The 23169-nt window shown below is 46.9% G+C and overlaps 1 protein-coding gene across 3 annotated transcripts in view; it reads left to right on the forward strand.

Annotated features, from left to right (window-relative positions):
* SQSTM1 (sequestosome 1) overlaps positions 1-23169 on the forward strand; it is a 53929-nt gene that overhangs the window by 18793 nt on the left and 11967 nt on the right. For all 3 annotated transcript variants that reach the window (XM_033927017.1, XM_033927018.1, XM_033927019.1), the window contains exons 2-5: positions 936-1031; positions 6975-7204; positions 15293-15449; positions 15651-15740. In XM_033927017.1, the coding sequence (XP_033782908.1) occupies positions 936-1031; positions 6975-7204; positions 15293-15449; positions 15651-15740 (573 nt within the window). The remainder of the gene's footprint in view (positions 1-935; positions 1032-6974; positions 7205-15292; positions 15450-15650; positions 15741-23169) is intronic.

The raw sequence follows: 23169 nt of genomic DNA on the forward strand, positions 1-23169 counted from the left end.
CTATGAAAAATTCTTCAAACAATGAGCAAAAGCAGTTATGGGGAATGCAAATTTTTTTTGTTTTTTTTTTTGTATCCTCGGTGTGAATTCATAAGCTATGAGAGCACATTGCCCAAAGGTCAAAGAGCTGTTTTAAAATAGTCCAGATTTAAGCACCCCCCTTTACTTGAGCCTGCTATATAGTGTATATATACCATAGGCATCAGATACTGGTACATGTGTGGAGTGCATAGTTGGCAAAATAAAGGGGAAATGTACCCCATGAAGAAATGGCAGAGAATGAAGTGGGGATTGAACTAACTTCATATCAACTAGGGACAACACAAGTAGATGAATATTTAAAGTCAATAAGTCTTTAAATCAAATATTAATGGATGTGTACAGTTCCATACTACTTCATTCTCATGCATCAAATAGTGGCATACTGTGACAAACAAAACTAACATCCTAACAGAAAATAAAGCAGCAGAAGCATGAAACACATTACTTATCTTGCAATAAGCATTCATCATTGTACTTTCAACAGTAAGCAGGTAGGGTTCTACTGAGCTCGGTTTTAAGGCAAACCCCTTTCAAGTACTGACTTTAGTACTAAGCAGTGGCATTTTACTAGTGTATTCATCAGTAGGAAGCAATCTGCTAAGTGGTGGCTATTTTGGTTCAGTTTTAAAGGTAATATAGAAATTAAACAAATTACCCCACCTTCTTCTTCCTATGTGTCTGTCATTGGAATGCTTCATTTCACTTGCATATTCTGATATGATATTCAAAAAAAATGCATTGTTCAATAAAGTATAACCTTATTTTATTTGCTTGGTTTTTATTTATATACATTTAACATATAACTTGACCATAAGTCAAGAAATCTGGCTAAATACAAAGCTATATAAAAAGCAGTTTTCAAAACTTGGCCTTCTCTCTACCCCCTCCCCTAGATGAAGATGGAGACATGATTGCTTTTTCCAGTAATGAAGAGTTGAAGATGGCCCTTGTCTGCTCGCAAGAGGCAACCTTCCGCATATATGTTAAAGGTAATGCTTTTTGTACTTTGTCTATAGGTGACTTGTCTGAAAACTATGCTGCAGATCAAAATTAAGTGGCTTAGAATGACAGACAAAACATGAATAAAAATCTAAACCAGTGGTTTTCAATCCAGTCTTGAAGACGTATCCACAATGAATATGCATAAAAGATTTGCCCAGAATGAAGTAGTGCACACTAACTCATAATACATATTTAGTGTGGACATCTTAATCTGACTGATCTAAACTTGGTTTACTACTGTAGTTAAGATCTAAATTGAATGAACCAAGCACAAAGTAACAGCTGGCTTTGAGCAGAAATTTAAACTACACTTCATTAGATGAATAACTTAATTGTTAGTACAATGGACTGATCTGGGGAACTGGGTTCACAAGTCGCTTAACCCGCCATTGTCCCAAGTAAAAAAACTTTAGATTGTGAATCCACTAGAGCAGGGGTAGGCAATTCCAGTCCTCGAGCCACAGGCAGGTCAGGTTTTCAAGATATCCACAATAAATTTGCATGAGAGATTGGCATCTGAAGGAGGCAGTGCATGCAAATCCATCTCATACATATTCATTGCGGATATCATGAAAACCTGACCTGCCTGTGGCTCTCGAGGACCGGAATTGCCTACCCCTGTTCCAGAGAAAGTACAGGTACATGATTGTATTGTGACCAGGTAAGACCTGGACTGGAGTAGCCCGAGCCCTGACCTGGGTCACCCAAACCTCAGCTGAGCGGTTGAATGAGGCATGGAGGGGTGTCTGCATCAAATAAAAGGTCCAGTATAGGTGTTTTCGTGGTGAATTTTAAGATGATTATTTTCTGGTTTTATATTGTGTAGTGCATTTCCAAAACATACAAAAAAAAAACCTCTCATTGGTGGCTAACAGCCTGTTAGCCTACCATGCTTTATTCACTACTAAAGTTCAAGAAAAATCTAGCAATTTCAAACAGCTTGCCTCTGGAGCAATCCTCAGGGTGCAATTATCCTCACCCTAAGCATGGGCTTCTTAACTGTTTGTTACTTTTAGTCAAATCAGAAGTAGTAGCAGTGGCGTAACAAGGGGGGGCGGGGGGGGGCGGTCTGCCCCGGGTGCCAGCCCTAAGGGGGTGCTCCCGGCCTTGCCGTTCAGTCCCCCCCACCCCCGAAGGACCGCTCGCCCCACTGACCTTCCTGCACCACCTATGAAGCAGCCCGCAGCAGGATTGCGACGTCGGCGATCCCTGAGCTGCTTGGCGCTGCTTCCTGCACCGCGGTCCCGCCCCTCCTCTGGAAGCGCAGGGATCGCTGACGTCACGATCCTGCTGCGGCTGCTTCATAGGTGGTGTGGGGAGGCCAGGGGGGCGAGTGGTCCTTCGGGGTGGGTCGGGGCATCAGGCCTTCAGGGTGGGGCGGGCAGGCAGGTTTTCAAGGGGGAGGGGGGTGATAGGCAGGCAGGCCTGCCTTCAAGGGGGGACAGGCAGGCCTTCAAGGGGGGACAGGCAGACCTTTGGGGAGGGGACAGGCCTTCAAGGGGGGGACAGGCAGGCAGGCCTTCAAGGGGGGGACAGGCCTACAAGGCAGTGGGACAGGCCTTCAAGGGGGGACAGGCAGACCTTTAAGGGGGGACAGGCCTTTGGGGGGACCCTGGTTTAGAAGTACACGGAGGGAAGGGGGTGTTCAAAGAGACGTGCATATGCCAAACTTTGGGGGGGAATCAATAATGGGTCTGAAAATAGAGGAGAGGGAGAGAGATGATAGACCATGGGATTTAGGGAGGGAGGGAAGGAACAGAAAGGGAGAGAAATTGGACACAAGGGATGGTGTGGAGGAGGGATAGAGATACTGGATATGAGGGTAATTGGGAAAAGAAAGGGAGAGATGGTGGACTCGGGTGGTGAGGAAGGAGGGAGAGATGCCGGATGAAAGGGTAGTTAAGAAAAGGTGGATCTGTGGAGGGAGATGAAAAAAAGGAAAGATACCAGACTTCCTGGGGAGGGAAGGGAAATGGAAAGGGAGGACAGAGTTGGCAGATGGATGGTTAGCATGCAGAAAGAAGAAAGGAGACCCTGGCAAGCAAGTTATCAGAAGAAAACCAGAGCCTTGGACCAACAAGATTTGAAATATAACCAGACAACAAAAGGTAGAAAAATTAATTTTATTTTCTGTTTTGTGATTACAATATGTCAGATTTGAAATGTGTATCCTGCCAGAGCTGGTGTTGGACTGCAAACGTGAGCTAGGATTTAACAGAGAGAGAAAAAGTCCTTTTTGTTTCTTTATTTTATTTACACCACAGCGCCAGTGTGGTTAGGAGAAGCCAAAGGGGGTGGAAAAGCTATAAAACTCACCAGGAGTTTTGAAAAAAAACAAACACCCAACTGGGCAGGAAAATCGAATTGAAAAACCAATTCAATAGGTTGAATCGAATCGAAATTTTTTTTCCTGAATCTGGCAGCATTAGTTTGCACTACTGTCTTAGACTTTAGGACCTGGGATTGGGGAGAGATGGCATCCTCAGTACTTTATAATGCAAGTGAAACGAGGATTTGGTCAGACTTTTGAAGGGTCTGCAGAAAAAAAATATTGTATAGGCCGGGGACATGAGACAGCAGGAAATGGGAACTTTTCTTCCTTCTATTTTTGTGAATGGAAAGGCTGAGGATGTCAGAGTTCAGTTAAAATATGTGCTTTATAAGAAAATATAATAATGTGTTTTATAAAGTTTATAGCATAACTGGCCTACCCAGTGAGGTGTTTCTAGTGGTGGTGGTGGCAGCGTGTCAATGTGTTGAGAGGAAGAGGTGGTCTGGGAAATTCTGCTGAGCAAACTCCGGGCCCATTTCCACCCCCAGTTAGTCCACTCCACTCAACTGGTTCACACACTGAGTGGGTCTTTGGGTGTTTGGGATCTCTTCCAGTGGTTTATCAGTATCTCCTTCTGGTCCAAGGAAGGAAACTTTGTTATCCTTAGCATTGACCTACAGAATATGTTTGTAACAGCGCTGCTTGTGTGGCATTAGGCTATGTAGTGATCGAAAGAAAAAAACAGACCTTTGCACATTTTTGCACTATATGGTGGGTGTATGAGGAGATTCACATTTCCTGCACAGCTAAGTCCATGTGAAGTTACCTTGTGCTGTATTTGACATCTAGCAAGGTCTCTGTTTGAAAGGAAAGATCTAAACTTAAAAATGAAGTGGCCAGAAGTTTTAAGAAAGATTTGGACAAATTCTTGGAGGAAAAGTCCATAATCTGTTAAGACATGGGGGAAGAGTCTGCTTGCCCTGGATCGATAGCATGGAATGTTGCTACTCTTTGGGTTTTGACCAGGAATTAGTGTCCTGGATTGGCTACCATGAGAATGGGCTACTGGGCATGATGGACCATTGGTCTGACTCAGTTAGGCTATTCTTATGTTATGTTCTCATCTGTAGGGGCCTTTGTTTTCACTTCTTATTTTAATGTATTTTTTTTCTGAGAACTTATCAGTGTTTTTATAATGGGAACAAAAATGGAAGAGAATTAATGTGTGTGGAATGGGGGGGTAACTAATTTCTTCAGCTAAATAATTCAATCCACCTCAACCAGACATAGGAGAACTCACGCACCATTCACACACCCTCCAACCAAAAACGTCAAAAGAAAAAAACTGTTCAACCTCCTAGCCATTCGAGCTGCAACACTCGACCCCCAACTCTACAACCTCGACCACAAACTACAAAACCTTCAAAAAAGAAATAAAAACCCTTCTATTCAAAAAACACATAAAACCGAACTAACACAATCAGAACTGTCCCAAGCATCACCTGCAACTACTCCATATGTACTTCTGATGTCATGACAATTCAGACATAATTTGTTATGTTTGGAATATAAGAAAATTTTCACTGCCTGTTTCTATTCTGACCATTTATTCCTTTTCATGGTCATTACAAAAAATATTTTTTTACATGGGGGGGGTGCCACATACCCTAGGTACGCCACTGAGTAGTAGTTCTTAATTTTTCTGTTACTTTGTTTTGAGGCAACATCACATTATCAGACAGTTTTCTACTTCCCACAAACATTACTGATCATGCCTTCAAGCATGCCTAATTCCTCAGGCCCCATTTCAATATCCTCAACATTTCTTCTGGCATTTAGTACCTTCAGAAGCATAATTTAGAGGCTTTAGTTTTGAGGTTTTCACTGGTCTCTGCCTTCTGAAACCAGGCTTGTATAGGTCTCTCTCCTCGAGGATTCAGGAACGCAGTAAGTTTGTGGCTGCCTCCTTTGGCCTAGAGACTATACCCTTTTCTCTAGCATGGGCTGATTGCCCCTCAAACACCTGTGATTCTCTGGTGCTTTGCTAATGAGCCTGGATAGCTTCCCTGTTCATTAACCCTGTCCCCATCAGAGCTGATTGCAGGAGCTAATCCCTTTGTGGGTTTTGCTATCACCTGCCTGGTGCATTCTGTTCCTTGTAGTTCTTTGCTTTCAGCATTCCCTACACTAGAACTAGGCAAGTATAATCGGGTCACTTTTGGGTTACCTTTCACTGGGGAAAAATTCTGCAGGGTAATTTCCCTACCATGCCTGCTTCTAGGGGTAAGTTTAGGGATAGTTTTAGAGCACTGCAGGGTTTCTTCCAACATAACAGGACTCTCCCTGTCACAATATATACTTAGACAGAAGCTCATGCAAACCACTGAATTGACTCCCCAGTCATTGGCAGCGGTATAGAAGCTCACAATAAACAATAGTAGTGTTTTAGAAATGAGTAGCAAAATGCCAAAATATCCTACATTTTAAGAGTATTGCATAACTGCTGTGCAACATAATGTGCAAATGAGTCCGTGCTTTAATTCTTACTCCTGCAATAGACTTATATTCTGGATACAAAATACATGTAAGATATACCATGGCATTACCCTAAGTGTTTCATAGTACCGTGTTTCCCCAAAAATGTGTCTAGGTCTTATTTTTTCATGTACAATGATCATCTCTCCCTTCCTCTTCTCCACCCCAATTCTTCCTCTTTCCTTTCTCTCCCCCATATGTGCAGCATCTTTCATCCCCTCACCCATCTCCTTGTGCCTTCCCTATGCAGCATCTTTCTCTCACTCCCATCCCCTTGTGCAGCAGAACCCTTGAGCAGCCCCCTCCCATCTGAACCCCGCCAACCGCGAGACCTACATACCTCCCTCCACAGAGCAGTGTTGGCAGCACTCTAAAACAGGCTGCTTCTCGACCTTCTCCCGCCAGGGCCTTCCATGTACCACGTTGCTGATGACATCGGTGACGCGGCAGGTGAAGACTGCAAAGCTAGTGCTGCTCTGTGGAGGGAGGTATGTAGGTCTTGCATTTGGATGGGATGGAAGGATGGGAGTGTCAGCAGGAGTTTGGCTGTGCGGCGGGGGGGAAGCACTGCTGCTGGCGAATCCAGGGATTAGAGATTATTTTTGGGGTATGGCTTATTAAGACCTACCCCAAAAATTATGCTAGGGCTTATTTTCAGGGTAGGTCTTAATTTTGGGGAAACACAGTAGTAGTCTCAAATTAAGGTCCATTTCCTGTATGAATTTCATTTAAGTCTTAAGTTTTTGAAATTTATAATCCCTTCATGAAATGAAGTAAAACAAACTGTTAATGCACACTTGGGGTGTACCGTTTTTTGTTTTGTTATGTAAACACATCTCAGTTTGTTTCCCTAAGCCAGGGGTGTCGAAGTCGGTCCTCGAGGGCCGCAATCCAGTCGGGTTTTCAAGATTTCCCCAATGAATATGCATGAGATCTATGTGCATGCACTGCTTTCAATGCATATTCATTGGGGAAATTCTGAAAACCCGACTGGATTGCGGCCCTCGAGGACCGACTTCGACACCTGTGCCCTAAGCAGACACTCAGGCACTACTGCTTGAGCAAAACATGCCCAAATCCATTAGTGTGCAGATCTAATATGTATATTTTTTTAATTCCTCAGAAAAGAGAGACTGCAAACGTGAGCACCGTTCCCACTGTAGCCAGGAACGCCCCCAAAATGTGGTACATCCCAATGTGATTTGTGATGGCTGTGATGGGCCGGTAGTGGGAAACCGGTTCAAGTGTGCCGTCTGCCCCGATTATGATCTCTGCAGCACCTGTGAAGCAAAGGGCATCCATAAGGAGCACAACATGATCAGCTTCCAGAACCCACTTGTCCATCCAATGGAAGTGAGTAACAAGTGTGAATAAAGTAGACTTGATTGCTTGCTGTATGGAGAATCAGAAATTGATAGTTGACTGTCAAGCTGGGATATTATGGTGTATTTTAATCTCTGTACATGTGGTGCCCTTTTCTTGAAAAATGTTACCTCATTTTTAATATCTGGCCAAATATAAGACATTTTAGGTGCCATGTAATTTTTTTTTTTCTTCTATGCCCTCTGACAACATTTGCAGATAAACTTTAAAATCAAATAGTACTTGTACTGCTGGTAGGGGGGCACCTACCAAATATTTTAGTTTCATCAAATTCATACAAGAAGTAAACATTACACCAAATGACACATAGAACCCTTGGTTCTAAGATATATATAAATTATTATCGTAATTTTTGCTGTACTTTTTGAATTGCACGGCCTTCTCCTAACAGGCCCACTTGGAAATTTCTTCCAATCTGTATACCTTATACTCTCGCTCAGCAAATTGTATATCTATAATTATCCCAGGACAAGCAGGCAGGTATTCTCACTAGTGGGTGATGTCATCCAACAGAGCCCCGATACGGATGTCTCACAAACATGTCTTGCTTGAAGAAACTCAGAAGTTTCGAGATGCCCGCACCGCGCATGCGCCAGTGCCTTCCCGCCCGATGGTCCGGGCGTGTCTCCTCAGTTCTTTTCTTTCTGCGGAGCTCAGAAGTCTTACTTCGATTCTGCGCTGATTGAACTCCCGTTCTTTTGCCTTCCATAGCCGCGGTTTTGAGTTTCTTTTACTCTTTTCGTGTGTTATTTCTTTTATTTCATTTTCAGGAAAAAAAAGATTTCTTCCGGCGATTCGGCCGCGTGGCTCAGGCCCCGCTCCTTCGATCTCGCGGTGGAGCTTTTCCGGCCTATGTCCCGGCCAATCACCGGTTTTAAAAAGTGTAGCAAGTGCCATCGCGCGATTTCGCTGACGGACCCACATCGATGCTGCCTGCAGTGTCTTGGTCCAGAACATTTCCCGAAATCGTGCCGGCCTTATTCCACACTCACAGCGAGGGCGTTTAAGCGTCGTTGTTTTTTGTGGGAGTCGATGTTCAAGTTGGAAGCTGTGCAAGACCCTTCAGCTTCGACTTCGGCTGGTGCTTCACCCTCCCATGCGAAGCCCACCACCGCTCCTGCTGCTCCGGGTCTCCTGAAACCGGCTTCGTTTGTCCCGGTTACGACCCTGTCTCTCAGGTTCACCACCCGTGGTTATCAAGGTGCCGAAAGCTTCAAAGCAAAAGCACTCGGCCACGAAGGAGCGCGAAGACCGTGCTGGAGGACCCCCTATCGGTGCGGATCCCTCCATATCGGCTTCGTTGCGGTCCCTTTTGGAGGCTCAATTTGTCGAGCTCATGCAAACCATGGGGCCCAAGTTGATTGCCACCATCCAGGGTGACCTCCCGGTTCCGATCCCAGGGGGTGGACCGCCCCCTCCTCCTTCTCACCGGTCGACCTCGCTGCTTGGCGAGGAGGAGCGACGTATGGTGGCCGGTCCCTCGAGGCAGGCCTCCTTCAGTGATATGCCCCCTTTAGAGCCCATCACGCCTCCGTTCGAAGAGGCCTGGAATACCTCTTCGGGTAATCGAAGTCCTGGGCATCGCAAGTCACAGGAAGAGTTCTTCCGCACTCCCTACCAGGCCTGGGCTGCGTCTCGAGAGGCGTCGCATCTCCCGCCTCTTCGCTCCACGGCCTCGAGTCCCATCTGCTCACTAGAGGCGTCGGGGGACCATGCTAAGCATCGTCATTCTAGATCGCCCTCCAGACACCGGGAGGGGCATCGGTCCAGGCACTCCTCGAGGCACTCGGAGGTTTCACCACAGAAGAAGCAGCCACGTATGGGGTACTCTTCATCGGACATGTCCCCTCCACAGGGACTGGAGTATGAGGAACCATCCACCTCTTATTCTCCCTATCGCTCCCAGGTCTCTTTGGATCCCGAGGCCTCGACTTCGTCCAGTCCTTCTCGGAGGCCGGTGCTGGCGGATCAATTGTCTTTTTCTTCCTTCCTCTGGCAGATGGCGGATGACCTGGACATTACCTTGGACACCGGTTCGCGATACTCCAAGGAATACCTCGACATCATGCATTTGCCTCATCCTACTGCGGAGTCTCTTCGCCTGCCTCTCCACAAACTTCTCGACCAAATGTTTATGAGATGTTTTGAGACACCATACTCCATTCCTGCGGTCCCCGGCAAGTTAGATGCCCGATACCGCATGGTCCATCACAAGGGGTTTGAGGGCCCTCAACTTTCCCACCAATCCCTGCTGGTCGAATCGTCCCTCAAGCGGTCTCATCCTCCCAGGTGTACGCCTCGGTGCCTCCGGGGCGCGAGGGCAGGACCATGGACAAGTTTGGCAGGCGGATATACCAGAACTCAATGATGGCTTCCGGAGTTCTTAATTATACGTTCCATTTTGCTTCTTATTTGGAGTTCTTCCTGCCTGTGCTTCGGAAGTTCACACCTTACATTGAATCTCAGGCTCGCTTCGAGTTTGAAGAAGTTGTTGCTTCGCTGTCCCAGCTGCGCCTTCAACTGATGCAGTCCTCCTATGACGCCTTCGAGCTCTCGGCTCGAGCTGCTGCCTGCTCCGTGGCCATGCGTCGTCTGGCCTGCCTTCGCACCATTGACATGGACCCGAACCTCCAGGACAGGCTGGCCAATGTTCCTTGTGCGGGAGTGGATTTATTTGACAAGTCTATCGAGACTGTGACGAAGAAGCTCTCTCTGACCATGAAAAATCCTTTCAGTCTATTCTTCAGCCTAAGCCTCAACAGTCTCGACCTGCCAGACCGCCCTTGATCTATCAGACGCGTTACACTCCGAGGCAAGCTCCAGCTGCCAGGCAGCCTGCAAAACGACAGCCTCCTCAAAAGGCTCCGCAGAAGCCTCAACCGTCTAATGTCCCTAAGGCTACTCAGCCTTTTTGACTCTCTCTTAGGGAGCATAACCAACCTTGTTCTGCCATCCCCTGTTTTCCCCATTGGGGGTCGCCTCCATCATTTTTTCCATCGATGGACGGCTATTACCACCGACCTCTGGGTCCTTACCATCATCAAGGAAGGGTACTCTCTGCAATTCCATCGGGTCCCCCCGGACCACCCTCCAAGAGAGTATCCTTCAAACTTGACTCAGACCGCCCTTCTTCTTCAGGAAGCTCAAGCCTTGCTCCGGCTTCGTGCCATCGAGCCGGTCCCTGTGGACCAGCAGAACCGGGGGTTTTACTCCAGGTACTTCCTTGTCCCGAAGAAGACGGGCGACCTGCGACCCATTCTGGACCTCAGGGTCCTCAACAAGTTCTTGGTCAAAGAGATTTCGCATGCTGACCCTAGCTTCTCTCTATCCCCTCCTCGAGCAGAACGACTGGTTATGCTCTCTAGATCTCAAGGAGGCCTACACTCACATTCCCATTCATCTGGCCTCTTGCAAGTTCCTCAGATTTCGGGTGGGACATCTACATCTGCAGTACCGAGTGCTTCCGTTCGGCCTGTCCTCGTCTCCCAGAGTCTTCACGAAGTGTCTGGTGGTGGTGGCCGCTGCACTCCGGACCAGGGGTCTTCAGGTATTTCCCTACCTCGACGACTGGCTCATCAAGGCCCCCTCGGCTCCAGAGTTCATCTCGGCGACCCTGGCCACTATTTACTTCCTGCAGAGTTTGGGCTTCGAGATCAACTTCCCCAAATCTCATCTACAGCCTACCCAGTCTCTCCCATTCATCGGGGCGGTCCTGGACACCATTCGACTCAGAGCATTCCTTCCTCCTCAGCGCAGAGACACATGATGGTCCTCCTGGGCCACATGGCCTCTACAGTTCATGTGACGCCTTTTGCCAGACTCCATCTCAGAATTCCTCAGTGGACCCTGGCTTCTCAATGGACTCAGGTGTCAGATCCGTTGACTTGGCACATCATAGTCACTCCTGCTCTTCGGCAGTCTCTACTTTGGTGGATGACCTCTTCGAATCTATCCAGAGGTTTGCTGTTTCACACTCCTCCTCACCAGAAGGTTCTCACAACCGATTTCATCGACCTATGCCTGGGGAGCTCATCTGGATGGTCTTCGCACTCAGGGATTCTGGACCAGTGCGGACCGACTGCATCAAATCAATTTTCTGGAGCTCAGAGCCATCTTCAATGCTCTTCAGGTTTTTCAACATCTGCTTCATGACATGGTGGTCCTCATTCGCACAGACAATCAGGTCGCCATGTATTATGTCAACAAGCAGGGGGGCACGGGCTCGGCCTCCCTCTGCCAGGAAGCTCTCAGAGTCTGGGATTGGGTGGTTCGCCACAATGCCTTCCTCAAAGCTGTCTACATTCAGGGGAAAGACAATGTCTTGGCGGACAACTTGAGTCGTCTTCTCCAGCCTCACAAATGGACACTCCATTCCAAGCCCCTTCATCTGATTTTTGCACAGTGGGGGACGCCTCAGATAGACCTCTTTGCAGCTCCCCACAACTTCAAGCTGCCTCAATTCTGTTCCAGGATCTACACTCCTCATCGTCTCGAGGCGGATGCCTTTCTGCTGGATTGGGGGAATCGCTTTCTGTATGTGTTTCCTCCCTTTCCTCTCATTCAAAAGACTCTGGTCAAGCTGAAGTCCGACCATGCCACCAAGATTCTGATCGCTCCTCGATGGCCCAGACAACCTTGGTTCTCCCTTCTACTTCAACTCAGCAGCAGGGAGCCATTCCTTCTTCCAGTGTTTCCTTCACTGTGTTTTCTTCCAGTGTTTCAGGGATCTCTGCTTCACCCCAACCTGCAGTCTCTCCACCTGACAGCTTGGTTCCTCTCAACGTAACTCCTCACCAGTTTTCCCAGGCGGTGAGGGATGTCTTGGAGGCTTCCAGGAAGCCTGCTACTCGACAATGCTACTCCCAAAAATGGACTAGATTTTCTTCCTGATGTGTTTCCAATTTTACGGAGCCTCAGCGAGCCTCTCTATCCTCTGTATTGGACTATCTTCTACACCTGTCTCAGTCTGGTCTCAAGTCTACGTCTATACGAGTCCACCTGAGTGCTATTGCGGCTTTCCATCAGCCTCTACAAGGGAAACCTCTCTGCTCATCCTGTGGTTTCCAGGTTTATGAAAGGACTTTTCCATGTCAATCCTCCTCTCAAACCTCCTCCAGTGGTTTGGGATCTCAATGTTGTCCTTTCTCAGCTTATGAAACCTCCTTTTGAGCCTCTCAACAAGGCTCCACTCAAGTTTCTCACTTGGAAAGTGTTTTTTCTCGTGGCCCTCACGTCTGCTCGCAGGGTCAGTGAGCTGCAGGCCTTAGTGGCGGATCCACCTTTCACAGTATTCCATCATGACAAGGTTGTCCTCCACACTCATCCGAAATTCCTGCCTAAAGTGGTCTCTGAGTTTCATCTCAGCCAATCTATTGTACTTCCAGTGGCAGTGGGACCCCTGGACGACCAGGGAAGAAAAGGGTACATCAAGGAAGATAAACAAATCGCAGACAAACTAAATTCCTTCTTTGCGTCCGTCTTTACGAAAGAGGACACCTCAACAATACCTGAAGCGGAGAAAGTGTTTGCAGGAGAAACAGAAGACAGCCTCACCACAGTTGAAGTGGACTTAGACCAGATATACTATCAGATCGACAAACTTAAAAGTGACAAATCCCCTGGACCGGATGGGATTCATCCGAGAGTCTTAAAGGAATTGAAGGTTGAAATCGGAGAGTTATTGCAAAAACTTGCAAACCTGACAATCAGAACTGGACAGATACCGGACGACTGGAGGATAGCGAACGTCACCCCAATTTTCAAAAAAGGATCGAGAGGGGAACCGGGCAACTATAGACCTGTGAGTCTTACGTCTGTCCCCGGCAAGATGGTTGAAGCACTGATCAAGGATAGCATAGTCCGGCACTTGGACGCACACGACTTGATGAAACCCAGTCAACATGGATTCAGGAAAGGGAAATCATGTTTGACGAATTTACTCCAATTTTTTGAGACCGTGAACGAGCAAATTGATAGTGGGAAGCCGGTGGACATAATATACTTGGACTTCCAGAAAGCGTTCGACAAAGTTCCACACGAAAGACTTCTCAGGAAACTACAAAGCCATGGCATAGAGGGGGATATACAAAGATGGATAGGCAAATGGCTGGAAAACCGAAAGCAGAGAGTGGGCATAAATGGGAAGTTCTCCGACTGGGAGAAAGTGACTAGTGGTGTACCCCAGGGCTCGGTACTTGGGCCGATCCTTTTTAATATTTATATCAATGACCTGGAGGAAGGAACATCCAGTGAGATCATCAAGTTTGCAGACGATACAAAACTATGCCGGGCGATCAGATCGCAGGAGGATAGAGAGAAACTCCAGAGCGACTTGTGTCGGTTGGAAACATGGGCAGAGAAATGGCAGATGAATTTCAATGTGGAGAAATGCAAGGTAATGCATTTAGGCAATAAGAATAAGGAATACGAGTATACAATGTCAGGTGCAACTCTGGGGAAGAGTGAACAAGAAAAGGACCTGGGTGTACTGATAGATAGGACCCTGAAGCCGTCGGCACAATGCGCGGCAGCGGCAAAGAAGGCAAATAGAATGTTGGGCATGATAAAGAAAGGAATCTCGAGTAGATCGGAGAAAGTTATAATGCCGCTTTATAGGGCAATGGTCAGACCCCACTTGGAATACTGCGTCCAACATTGGTCTCCCTACCTAAAGAAGGATATAAAACTGCTGGAGAGGGTGCAGAGACGAGCAACAAAACTGGTGAAGGGTATGGAGAAACTGGAATACGAGGACAGACTTATAACACTAGGATTGTTCTCCCTTGAGAAAAGGAGACTGCGTGGGGATATGATCGAGACCTTCAAAATACTGAAAGGAATCGACAAAATAGAGCAGAGAAGATTATTTACATTGTCCAATTTGACACGGACTAGAGGACATGTAATGAAGCTAAGGGGGGACAGGTTCAGGACTAATGTCAGGAAGTTCTGCTTCACTCAGAGAGTGGTTGACACCTGGAATGCCCTCCCAGAGGAGATTATGACGGAATCGACCGTCCTAGGCTTCAAGAGCAAACTAGATGCATATCTCCTTAAGAGAGGCATATAAGGATATGGTGGACTATAAATTAAGCCAGGTGTACACCTGGCAGGGCCTCCGCGTGTGCGGATCGCCGGACTTGATGGACCGAAGGTCTGATCCGGAGAAGGCAGTTCTTATGTTCTTATGTTCTTATGCTATGCCCAGGCTGGATTACCCCTTCCCTGTAAGGTCACAGCCCATAAGGTCAGAGCAATGGCAGCCTCTGTAGCCTTCCTCAGATCGACACCGATTGAGGAAATTTGTAAGGCTGCCACTTGGTCCTCGGTTCATACATTCAGCTCTCATTATTGTCTGGATACTTTCTCCAGAAGGGATGGACAGTTTGGCCAAACAGTGTTACAAAATTTATTCTCCTAAGTTGCCAACTCTCCCACCATCCCATTGAGGTTAGCTTGGAGATCACCCACTAGTGAGAATACCTTCCTGCTTGTCCTGGGATAAAGCAATGTTACTTACCGTAACAGTTGTTATCCAGGGACAGCAGGCAGCTATTCTCGCGTCCCACCCACCTCCCCTGGGTTAGCTTCTCTGCTAGCTACCTGAACTGAGGAGACACGCCCGGACCATCGGGCGGGAAGGCACTGGCGCATGCGCGGTGCGGGCATCTCAAAACTTCTGAGTTTCTTCAAGCAAGACATGCTTGTGAGATGTCTGTATTGGGGCTCTGTCGGATGACATCACCCACTAGTGAGAATAGCTGCCTGCTGTCCCTGGATAACAACTGTTACGGTAAGTAACATTGCTTTTTGCTTCGTAAATGTTTCTGCACTCTATTTCCTCTGACTATCTGCACATTGTAACTCGCTGAATGTCCAGCTCTCTTGATTGTAAACCGCCTAGAAGTCGCAAGATTGTGGCAGTATAGAAGAATAAAGTTATTATTATTATATCTGGGCCCTTTCATTATCTGATACATATTTAACATTTTTATAAATAGCTTCAAGTTCCATAAAGATTAAATCTGATCTTTTCCCCCCCCCCCCCCCCGCCCTTAGTGGTTTGCTCGTGGTCGCTGGCTTCGTAAAATGAAGCATGGTTTCCCACCAGCTGCATGGATGCAAGCTTGGGGGTACCCTATGGCTGGTTACACATGCCGGAACTCCAACCAGGCACAACCTGGGGCTCAACCCCCAAATCCACCCACTGAACAAGGTAAGCAGTGAACTGGAGCAATAGTAAACCTAGCAGTTTAATTATTGTACATCTTCAAACAGAACATATAGGTTAGCTGACTTCTAATGGCTGCGGTTGGTAGGCCTTGTTGAGATGCAGTAACACAATAGAGATGCAGGAGCTTAGACTTTTGTGCAGTTCAGCATGAAAAATTACTTATCCTGCTTTTTGTTCCAATAGCTTCAACCTCAAACAGTCAGACCCAAGATGCTAATGTTTCCTTCTTGAAGAATGTTGGAGAGAGTGTAGCAGCAATGCTGAGCCCTCTAGGTAAGTTTTGGATTTTTTTGGGGTTTTTTTGTTTGTTTTTTTCTCTGAGGTAAACAGCAAGACTGATCTGTGGATAAAACATATTAGTAGTTAGATACCTAGATTTTTCATGTTGGATATATTTGGTCTGTGCACTGAGCCTTTATATTTTCTGGCATATAGGCACCTAATGGAGAATTCTGTAACCTGGGTAGTTACACTTAACAATTTGTCTAAATGTTTAGAATACATTTCTCCCTCCAAATTCATGGGTTTAGGACTTAACTTCAGTTATTCGTAAGTTTCTAAACACCAACCCACCCCCGCCTCCCAGACCTCTCCACGCTGTATCTGGTGGCCTAGCAGTGAAACAGAACAGGAGCAATCTTAAGAACATAAGAAGTTGCCTCCACCGGGATCAGACCAGAGGTCCATCGCGCCCAGCGGTCCGCACCCACGGCGGCCCATCAGGTCCATGACCTGTCAAGTGTTCCCTGCCCTAGAAAACCTATCCTTACTTCTATCCGTATCCCTCAATCCCCTTTTCCTTCAGGAATTTATCCAAACCTTCTTTGAATCCCTGTAGTGTCTTTCTGCCCCACCACAACCTCCGGGAGTGCGTTCCATGTGTCCACCACTCTTTGGGTGAAGAAGAACTTCCTGGCATTGGTTCTAAACCTATCCCCTTTCAGTTTCTCCGAGTGCCCCCTTGTACTTTATGTTCCCCACAGTCTGAAGAATCTGTCCCCGTCTACCTTATCTATGCCCTTCAGGATCTTGAAAGTTTGTATCATGTTTCCTCTTTTCCAGGGAGAACAGCCCCAGCTGTTCTAGCCTGTCGGCATACGAAAGGTTTTCCATACCTCTTACCATTTTCGTCACTCTTCTCTGGACCCCCTCAAGCAATGCTATGTCCTTCTTGAGGTACGGCGACCAATACTGGACACAGTACTCCAGATGCGGGCGCACCATTGCACGGTAGTGGCATGATGACTTCCTTTGTCCTGGTCGTGATACCCTTCTTGATGATACCCAGCATTCTGTTTGCTTTCCACCAGCAAACCCAGGTCTCTTTCAAGGGTACTTACATCTAGCAATGTTCCCCCCATTGTATAGCTGAACATCGGGTTCTTTTTCCCAACATGCATGACCTTGCATTTCTCTATATTAAAATGCATCTGCCACTTTTTGGCCCACTCTTCCAGCTTCGTTAGGTCCCTTTGCAGGTTTTCACAGTCTTCCGTGGTTCTAACCCTGCTGCAGAGTTTGGTATCATCTGCAAATTTGATAACCTCACATTTCGTCCCTGTCTCCAGATCGTTTATAAATATATTGAACAGGAGCGGTCCCAACACCGACCCCTGCGGAACTCCGCTCGTGACCTGTTGCCAGTCTGAGTATTTGCCCTTCACTCCAACCCTCTATTTTCTGCCCGCCAACCAGTGTTTAATCCATCGGTATACTCCTCCACTCCGTGGTTCCACAGCTTCTTAAGCAGCCATTCGTGGGGTACCTTGTCGAAAGCTTTTTGGAAGTCGAGGTAAATGATGTCTACGGGTTCTCCTTTGTCTATCTGGCTGTTTATTCCCTCAAAGAAGTGTAGTAAGTTTGTGAGGCAAGACCTTCCCTTGCAGAAGCCATGTTGGCTCTCCCTCAGCTGCCCCTTTTTTTCCATGTGCTCGCAGATGCTGTCCTTAATCAGTGCTTCCATCATCTTATCCGGAACCGAAGTCAAGCTCACCGGCCTGTAGTCTCCTCTTGATCCTTTCTTAAAGATAGGCATGACATTTGCTATTTTCCAGTCCTCCAGGATCTCCCCAGTTTTCAATGATAGATTACATATTTGCCGGAGTGTTTCTGCTATTTCCTTTCTCAGTTCTTTTAGTACCCTTGGGTGGATTCCATCCGGGCCTGGTGATTTGTCGCTTTTTAATCTATCTGTCGTAGGACGTCCTCATGGCTTACTTCTATTCGCTCCAGCTTTTCATCTAGATCCCCACTTATGATCTCCTCAGGTTCTGGTACATTGGATGTGTCCTCGCTCGTGAAGACCAATGAGAAAAACTTGTTTAACCTCTTTTTCCTCTCTTACCACTCCCTTTTGTTTCCATCATCCAACGGTCCCACTTCCTCCCTTGCCGGTTGCCTCCCCTTCACGTACCTAAAGAACGGTTTGAAGTTTCTCGCCTCCCCAGCCAGCTTCTTTTCGTATTCTCTTTTTGCTTCCCTAACCACTCGGTGGCACTCTTTCTGGTGTTTTTTGTGTTCCTTCCGGTTTTCCTCAGTTTGGTCCTTTTTCCATTTTCTGAATGATTTTCTTGTCGCTTATCGCCTTCACTTCCTTTGTTATCCACACCTTGTTTTTTGTTTGATTCTGTTTGCGCCCTTTCCTAAACCTGGGGATGTACATGTTTTGTGCTTTTTGCACTGTGTTCCTGAGTAGGGACCAGGCTTTCTCTACGGTCTCCATCTTCCGTGAGTTGTTTCTGAGTTTGTCTCACCATTTTCCTCATAGCTTCGTAGTTCCCTTTTCTGAAGTTGAGTGCCGTCGCTGTGGTTCTCTTCACTTTTTTTTTTTTTTTTTTTTTGGAATTTTAAGATTTTATTGAACAAAATGAAAACAGTACACAGGCAGCATGCCAACAGCAAAAGTACATCGCCCATATGAAATAACAGAACCCCCCCACCCCCCCCACCGAGTGATACAGTATAGGCCTAAAACAAAGGAAGATGAAAATGAAAATAAGAAAAATTTCAAAGTAAACCTCGCCAGGAGCTATAACGAGACCACTGACGATGAAACGTTCCACAGGTATCATTATTTAAAGCAGTCAATTTGGACATCAAGTAAATTTGGTCAATCTTATGCAACAGTTCAGTACGAGAAGGCAAAGAGTCACGCTTCCAATATGTAGCCACTGAAAGTCTAGCTGCCGTAGCAACCAGGGCCACAAAATGATTCTGATCCACATCCAAACTCCCCAAAGGATAGTTAAGTAAAAATATTTCCATACGCAATAGAATGGGTAAGTGTAATACATCAATCAGCAGTCGTTGAACCATCTTCCAAAAAGGTACAATCTTAACACAATCCCACCATACATGCCCAAAGGAGCCCAGACACCCACAATTGCGCCAGCAGTGCCCATCCCCACAGTGATAAAAACGGTGCACCTTTTCTGGCGTTAGGTACCACTGAAATAGCATCTTATACCCCTGCTCCACTAAGGGGGATGCTAAGGAGACTCTCAACAGTGTACCATAAAGACAGTCCCATTGTCGATAATCCAAGGCCCTCCCCAGCAAGAGTTCCCAACGATGTTCATATGTGTGGGCCTGTGGCCTAGTGTATAAAAGAGCCCTATAAAGACGTGAAATAAGGCCCACCCCAGATCCCATCCTAAAAACTTGTAGAAAAGCAGAGTCTGCCCCTTCCCACTCAGGGATCACCCTCTTCACCATAAAGTCTCGAAGTTGGACATAGGCGAAAAAATCAGTCGAGGGGAGGTCATATATAGATTGCAAGGCAGCAAAGGGTACCAGTTGTCCACCCACTACCAGCTGACCTAGGACCCTAAGACCCTCCATTTCCCAACGCTGAAAAATCCCAGTATCTTTAGCAGGCAGAAAATCAGGGGCAAATCTAATGGGAGTAGCATAAAAATAGCGCTGACGTGGGAACCAAGCTCGTCGAACCCGGCTCCACGCATGCAAAGTACATTTCATCCCATAAGATGTCCCAATCTGCAGATCCCGAAGGATATCAAAAGACAGCCAGGGCACTGCTGCCAAAGGGTAGGTAGGTTGTAAGGCCTGTTCTAGAAAGACCCAGCGCTGTGAGGGATATGCCCAATGGAACAGTCCTTGCAGTTGGGATGCATAGTAATATGTAGAAAAATCAGGGACACCCATTCCCCCGTGTAACCTGTCCCAGTACATACGTTCCCTCCGCACCCTAGGGGGTTTACGTGTCCAGATATAAGCAAAGGCCCGCCGTTGTAGCCTAAGCAAGAACCGTTTAGGAATTGAGAGAGGTAGGCAGGAGAACAGATACAAAAAACGAGGCAGCACATTCATACGCAAAGCACTAATCCTACCCATCCAAGATAATCTCAATCCCTCCCATCGATCCAGATCAGCAAATACAGTTCGTAGCAACGGAGGGTAATTCAATTCAAAAAGGTCAGAAAGTCTTCGAGATATACGCACACCAAGGTATTTAATGGATTTAGCCGCCCATCTAAACGAAAACATAGCACGTAAGTCCGTAACCAACAAGTCCGGAAGGGAAACGTTAAGCAATTCAGATTTTTCAATGTTAATTTTAAAGCCAGCCACCACACCAAACATAGTCAAAACACGAAGCACCTCCGTCAAAGAATGATGTGGGTGGGTCAAGGTAAACAAAATATCATCAGCATACAATAAAATCTTATGCTCTTCGCCACCCACCACAATTCCCTGAATATTAGCATTCGCACGTATAGTAGCTGCTAAAGGTTCCATAACCAACGCGAAAATCAGTGGTGACAAAGGGCACCCTTGCCTAGTTCCTCTACGAATCATAAAATTAGCAGTATATCTTCCATTAACTCTTAAACAAGCCTCCGGGGCAGCATATAATAAAGTCACCCAATGTAGAAAAGCACCCGAAATGCCCATCTTCTTCAAAGCTGCTAACATAAACGGCCAATAAACCCTATCAAAGGCTTTTTCAGCGTCAACTGATAACAGGACAGCTGGAACAGAATCCTGATGGGCCACTCCAATAAGATCTAACACTCTTCGGATATTATCACCAGGTTGCCTCCCTGAAATAAAGCCACATTGATCTCCATGAACTAGGTAAGGCAGAAAACGTTGCAACCGGACTGCCAAAATACGGGTAAACAGCTTATAATCAACTCCTAACAACGAGATAGGGCGGTAAGACCCACAAAGGAGGGGATCTCTCCCAGGTTTAAGAAGAAGAGAGACCGCTGCCTGACGAAACGAATACGGCAAACAATCCCCCTCCAAGAAAGAATTAAACAATCTAGTCAGAGGATCGACTATATGGGCCTCCATTTTCTTATAAAACAGGGGCGAAAAGCCATCAACACCTGGTGCCCTGGATGCGGCCAGATGACGTATAGCTGCCACTACCTCAGCGGGTTGAATAGGGGAAGAGAGCCACTCCGCATCAACTTCCGCCAAACAAGGCAAGGTGACGTTAAATAGAAAAGCATCTATCTCCCCCTCCGTGGCTTCAATTTCCGGAGTGTACAGAGTCCGGTAGAAGGATAAAAAAGCCTGATGGATGTCCCCATCATCTGCACAAAGCTGACCCGATTCATTACGAATCCGAGTTATGGAATGTTGTGCTTGAGTTTGCTTGATCTGTGCAGCTAACAAGCGACCTGCCCTACCACCCCATTCAAAAAACCGTTGTTTCCGCCTCTGCAGGGCCCAAGCCATGCCCTCTAAATCAAGTTCTTGTAAATCCCTCCGGCACTCCGTCAGCGCTACCCCCCCAGCCACCGATGGGGCTCTCTTGTGAGCATTCTCTAGGCGTCGAAGGCGGGACACTAGTTCTAATCTGCGAGCCACTCGACATTGATTTCGATACGACCCCCTCGAGATACAACAACCCCGAAGGGTAGCTTTAAAGCTTTCCCATAGAGTTGCAACATTAATGCCAGCTATGTCGTTGAAAACAAAAAATTCCTTGACATCAGCCTCTAATAGAGTCAAGGTATTGGGATCTTTCAACAAAGAGTCATTCATACGCCACAAGCGACGGCCGCCTCTAACCTGTCCAACCTGTAACTCCAGAGTCAAGGGAGCATGATCTGACCACACCCGGGGCTCAATACTGGAGGCCAGGGCTCGAGGCAGAGCAATACGAGGCAGCATCCACATATCAATTCTAGTATATGAATCATGTTTCGATGAATAAAATGTGTAATCTCGCGTGCCTGGGTGTAAATAACGCCACACATCTATCAAATCCTGCCTACGCAGGAAGCGCAGCAAAGCCCTTCTGTCGCCTCTAGCGTAGCGGATGGAAGAATTTGAATTATCCTCCTGAGGATAGCAAGTAAGGTTAAAATCTCCACCCACAAGGAGTGTGCCTTCTACATGATCTAACAGCACACGTTCTAACAACGTAAAGAAGGCCCCCTGACCAGCGTTTGGGGCATAGACATTCAGCAAACTATACAAGGTGCCATCCAACTCAGCCTTGACCAGTATGTAGCGGCCCTCAACATCCCGCACCACCTCTCTCAATACCACCTGGACACGTTTATGAATTAAGATGCCCACCCCCTGGGTCTTTTTCCGGACCTTATTAGAAGAAAGGAAAACGTGTGGGTAGCTATGGTGTGTAAGCAATTTCTCATAGTGAGATTGAAAATGGGTCTCCTGAATAAATCCAACCGTACTATTCAGGCGGCTCATTTCTTTAAATAACAAGCGTCGCTTTTGTGGAGAATTCAGACCATGTACATTATAAGATAGCAAAGTAAGTTTATCCATTTGTACTAGAGAAGAAAAAGCACTTCATTACCAAATCAACAATGTGTTCCAAAGCAGCCAAATCAACCAACCCCTGCAATCGTAACCTTAAGAAAAACATTATACAAACACACTTCCATACAATCATACAAGAAAGCACTCGGTCACTACTTTTCCCAGCACCAACACCCCCCCCCTCCCCCCAACCCCCCAACAATACCCCACATGGTCCAGCCACCAAAGCACCTGGAAACCACGGTACAGGAAGTGTAGAGAAACAGTTCACAAAGGGACCCCCAGAACAAGCCCTATAAACAATCTTCGCGACAGAAGCCGCTCAGCAAAGAGAAGAAAAAACAGACACAGCACAAAATTTCAAAAGCACATTTCACAAATACAAATGTTCAAGTGGAGGAGGATGTGGCTGCTTCCAAAGGGCGACGAGCTGCAGTCGACCTAGCCACTCTCTGCCATCCCAATCCTCTTCCTGAGTTGGGCACAGGTGACCTCTGAGGAAGTGGAGCCATTTCTGAAGCTGCCATCAAACCTGCCTCCACCATTCGAGCCTGAACATCCGCCACAGTTATTGCAGTGTAGGTCTTGCTTGCATGCGTAAAAGCCAGTCCGATAGGATAAATCCATCTATATCGAACACTGTGCTCCTGCAGTATACGGGTACAGTCTCTATACGTGCGACGGCGGGCCAGGGTTGCTGGAGCTATATCAGGATAGACATCAATGTCCGCTTCTTCCCATTTAACAGTTCCCCCAGAGCGCCGCACCGCCCTAAGCACATGTTCTTTATCCATATAGCGATGGAAACAGGCCACAACATCACGAGGGCGGTTCACATCACGAGGGCCAGGGATGCGGTGAGCCCTATCTAGCAATGGTTTCCCCACCTCCACAGGTAAACCAGCGGATTCCAGTGCCTGAATGCATATATGATCAA

This window comes from Geotrypetes seraphini, chromosome 18 (assembly GCF_902459505.1).
Source record: "Geotrypetes seraphini chromosome 18, aGeoSer1.1, whole genome shotgun sequence".
Taxonomy (NCBI): Eukaryota; Metazoa; Chordata; class Amphibia; order Gymnophiona; family Dermophiidae; genus Geotrypetes; species Geotrypetes seraphini.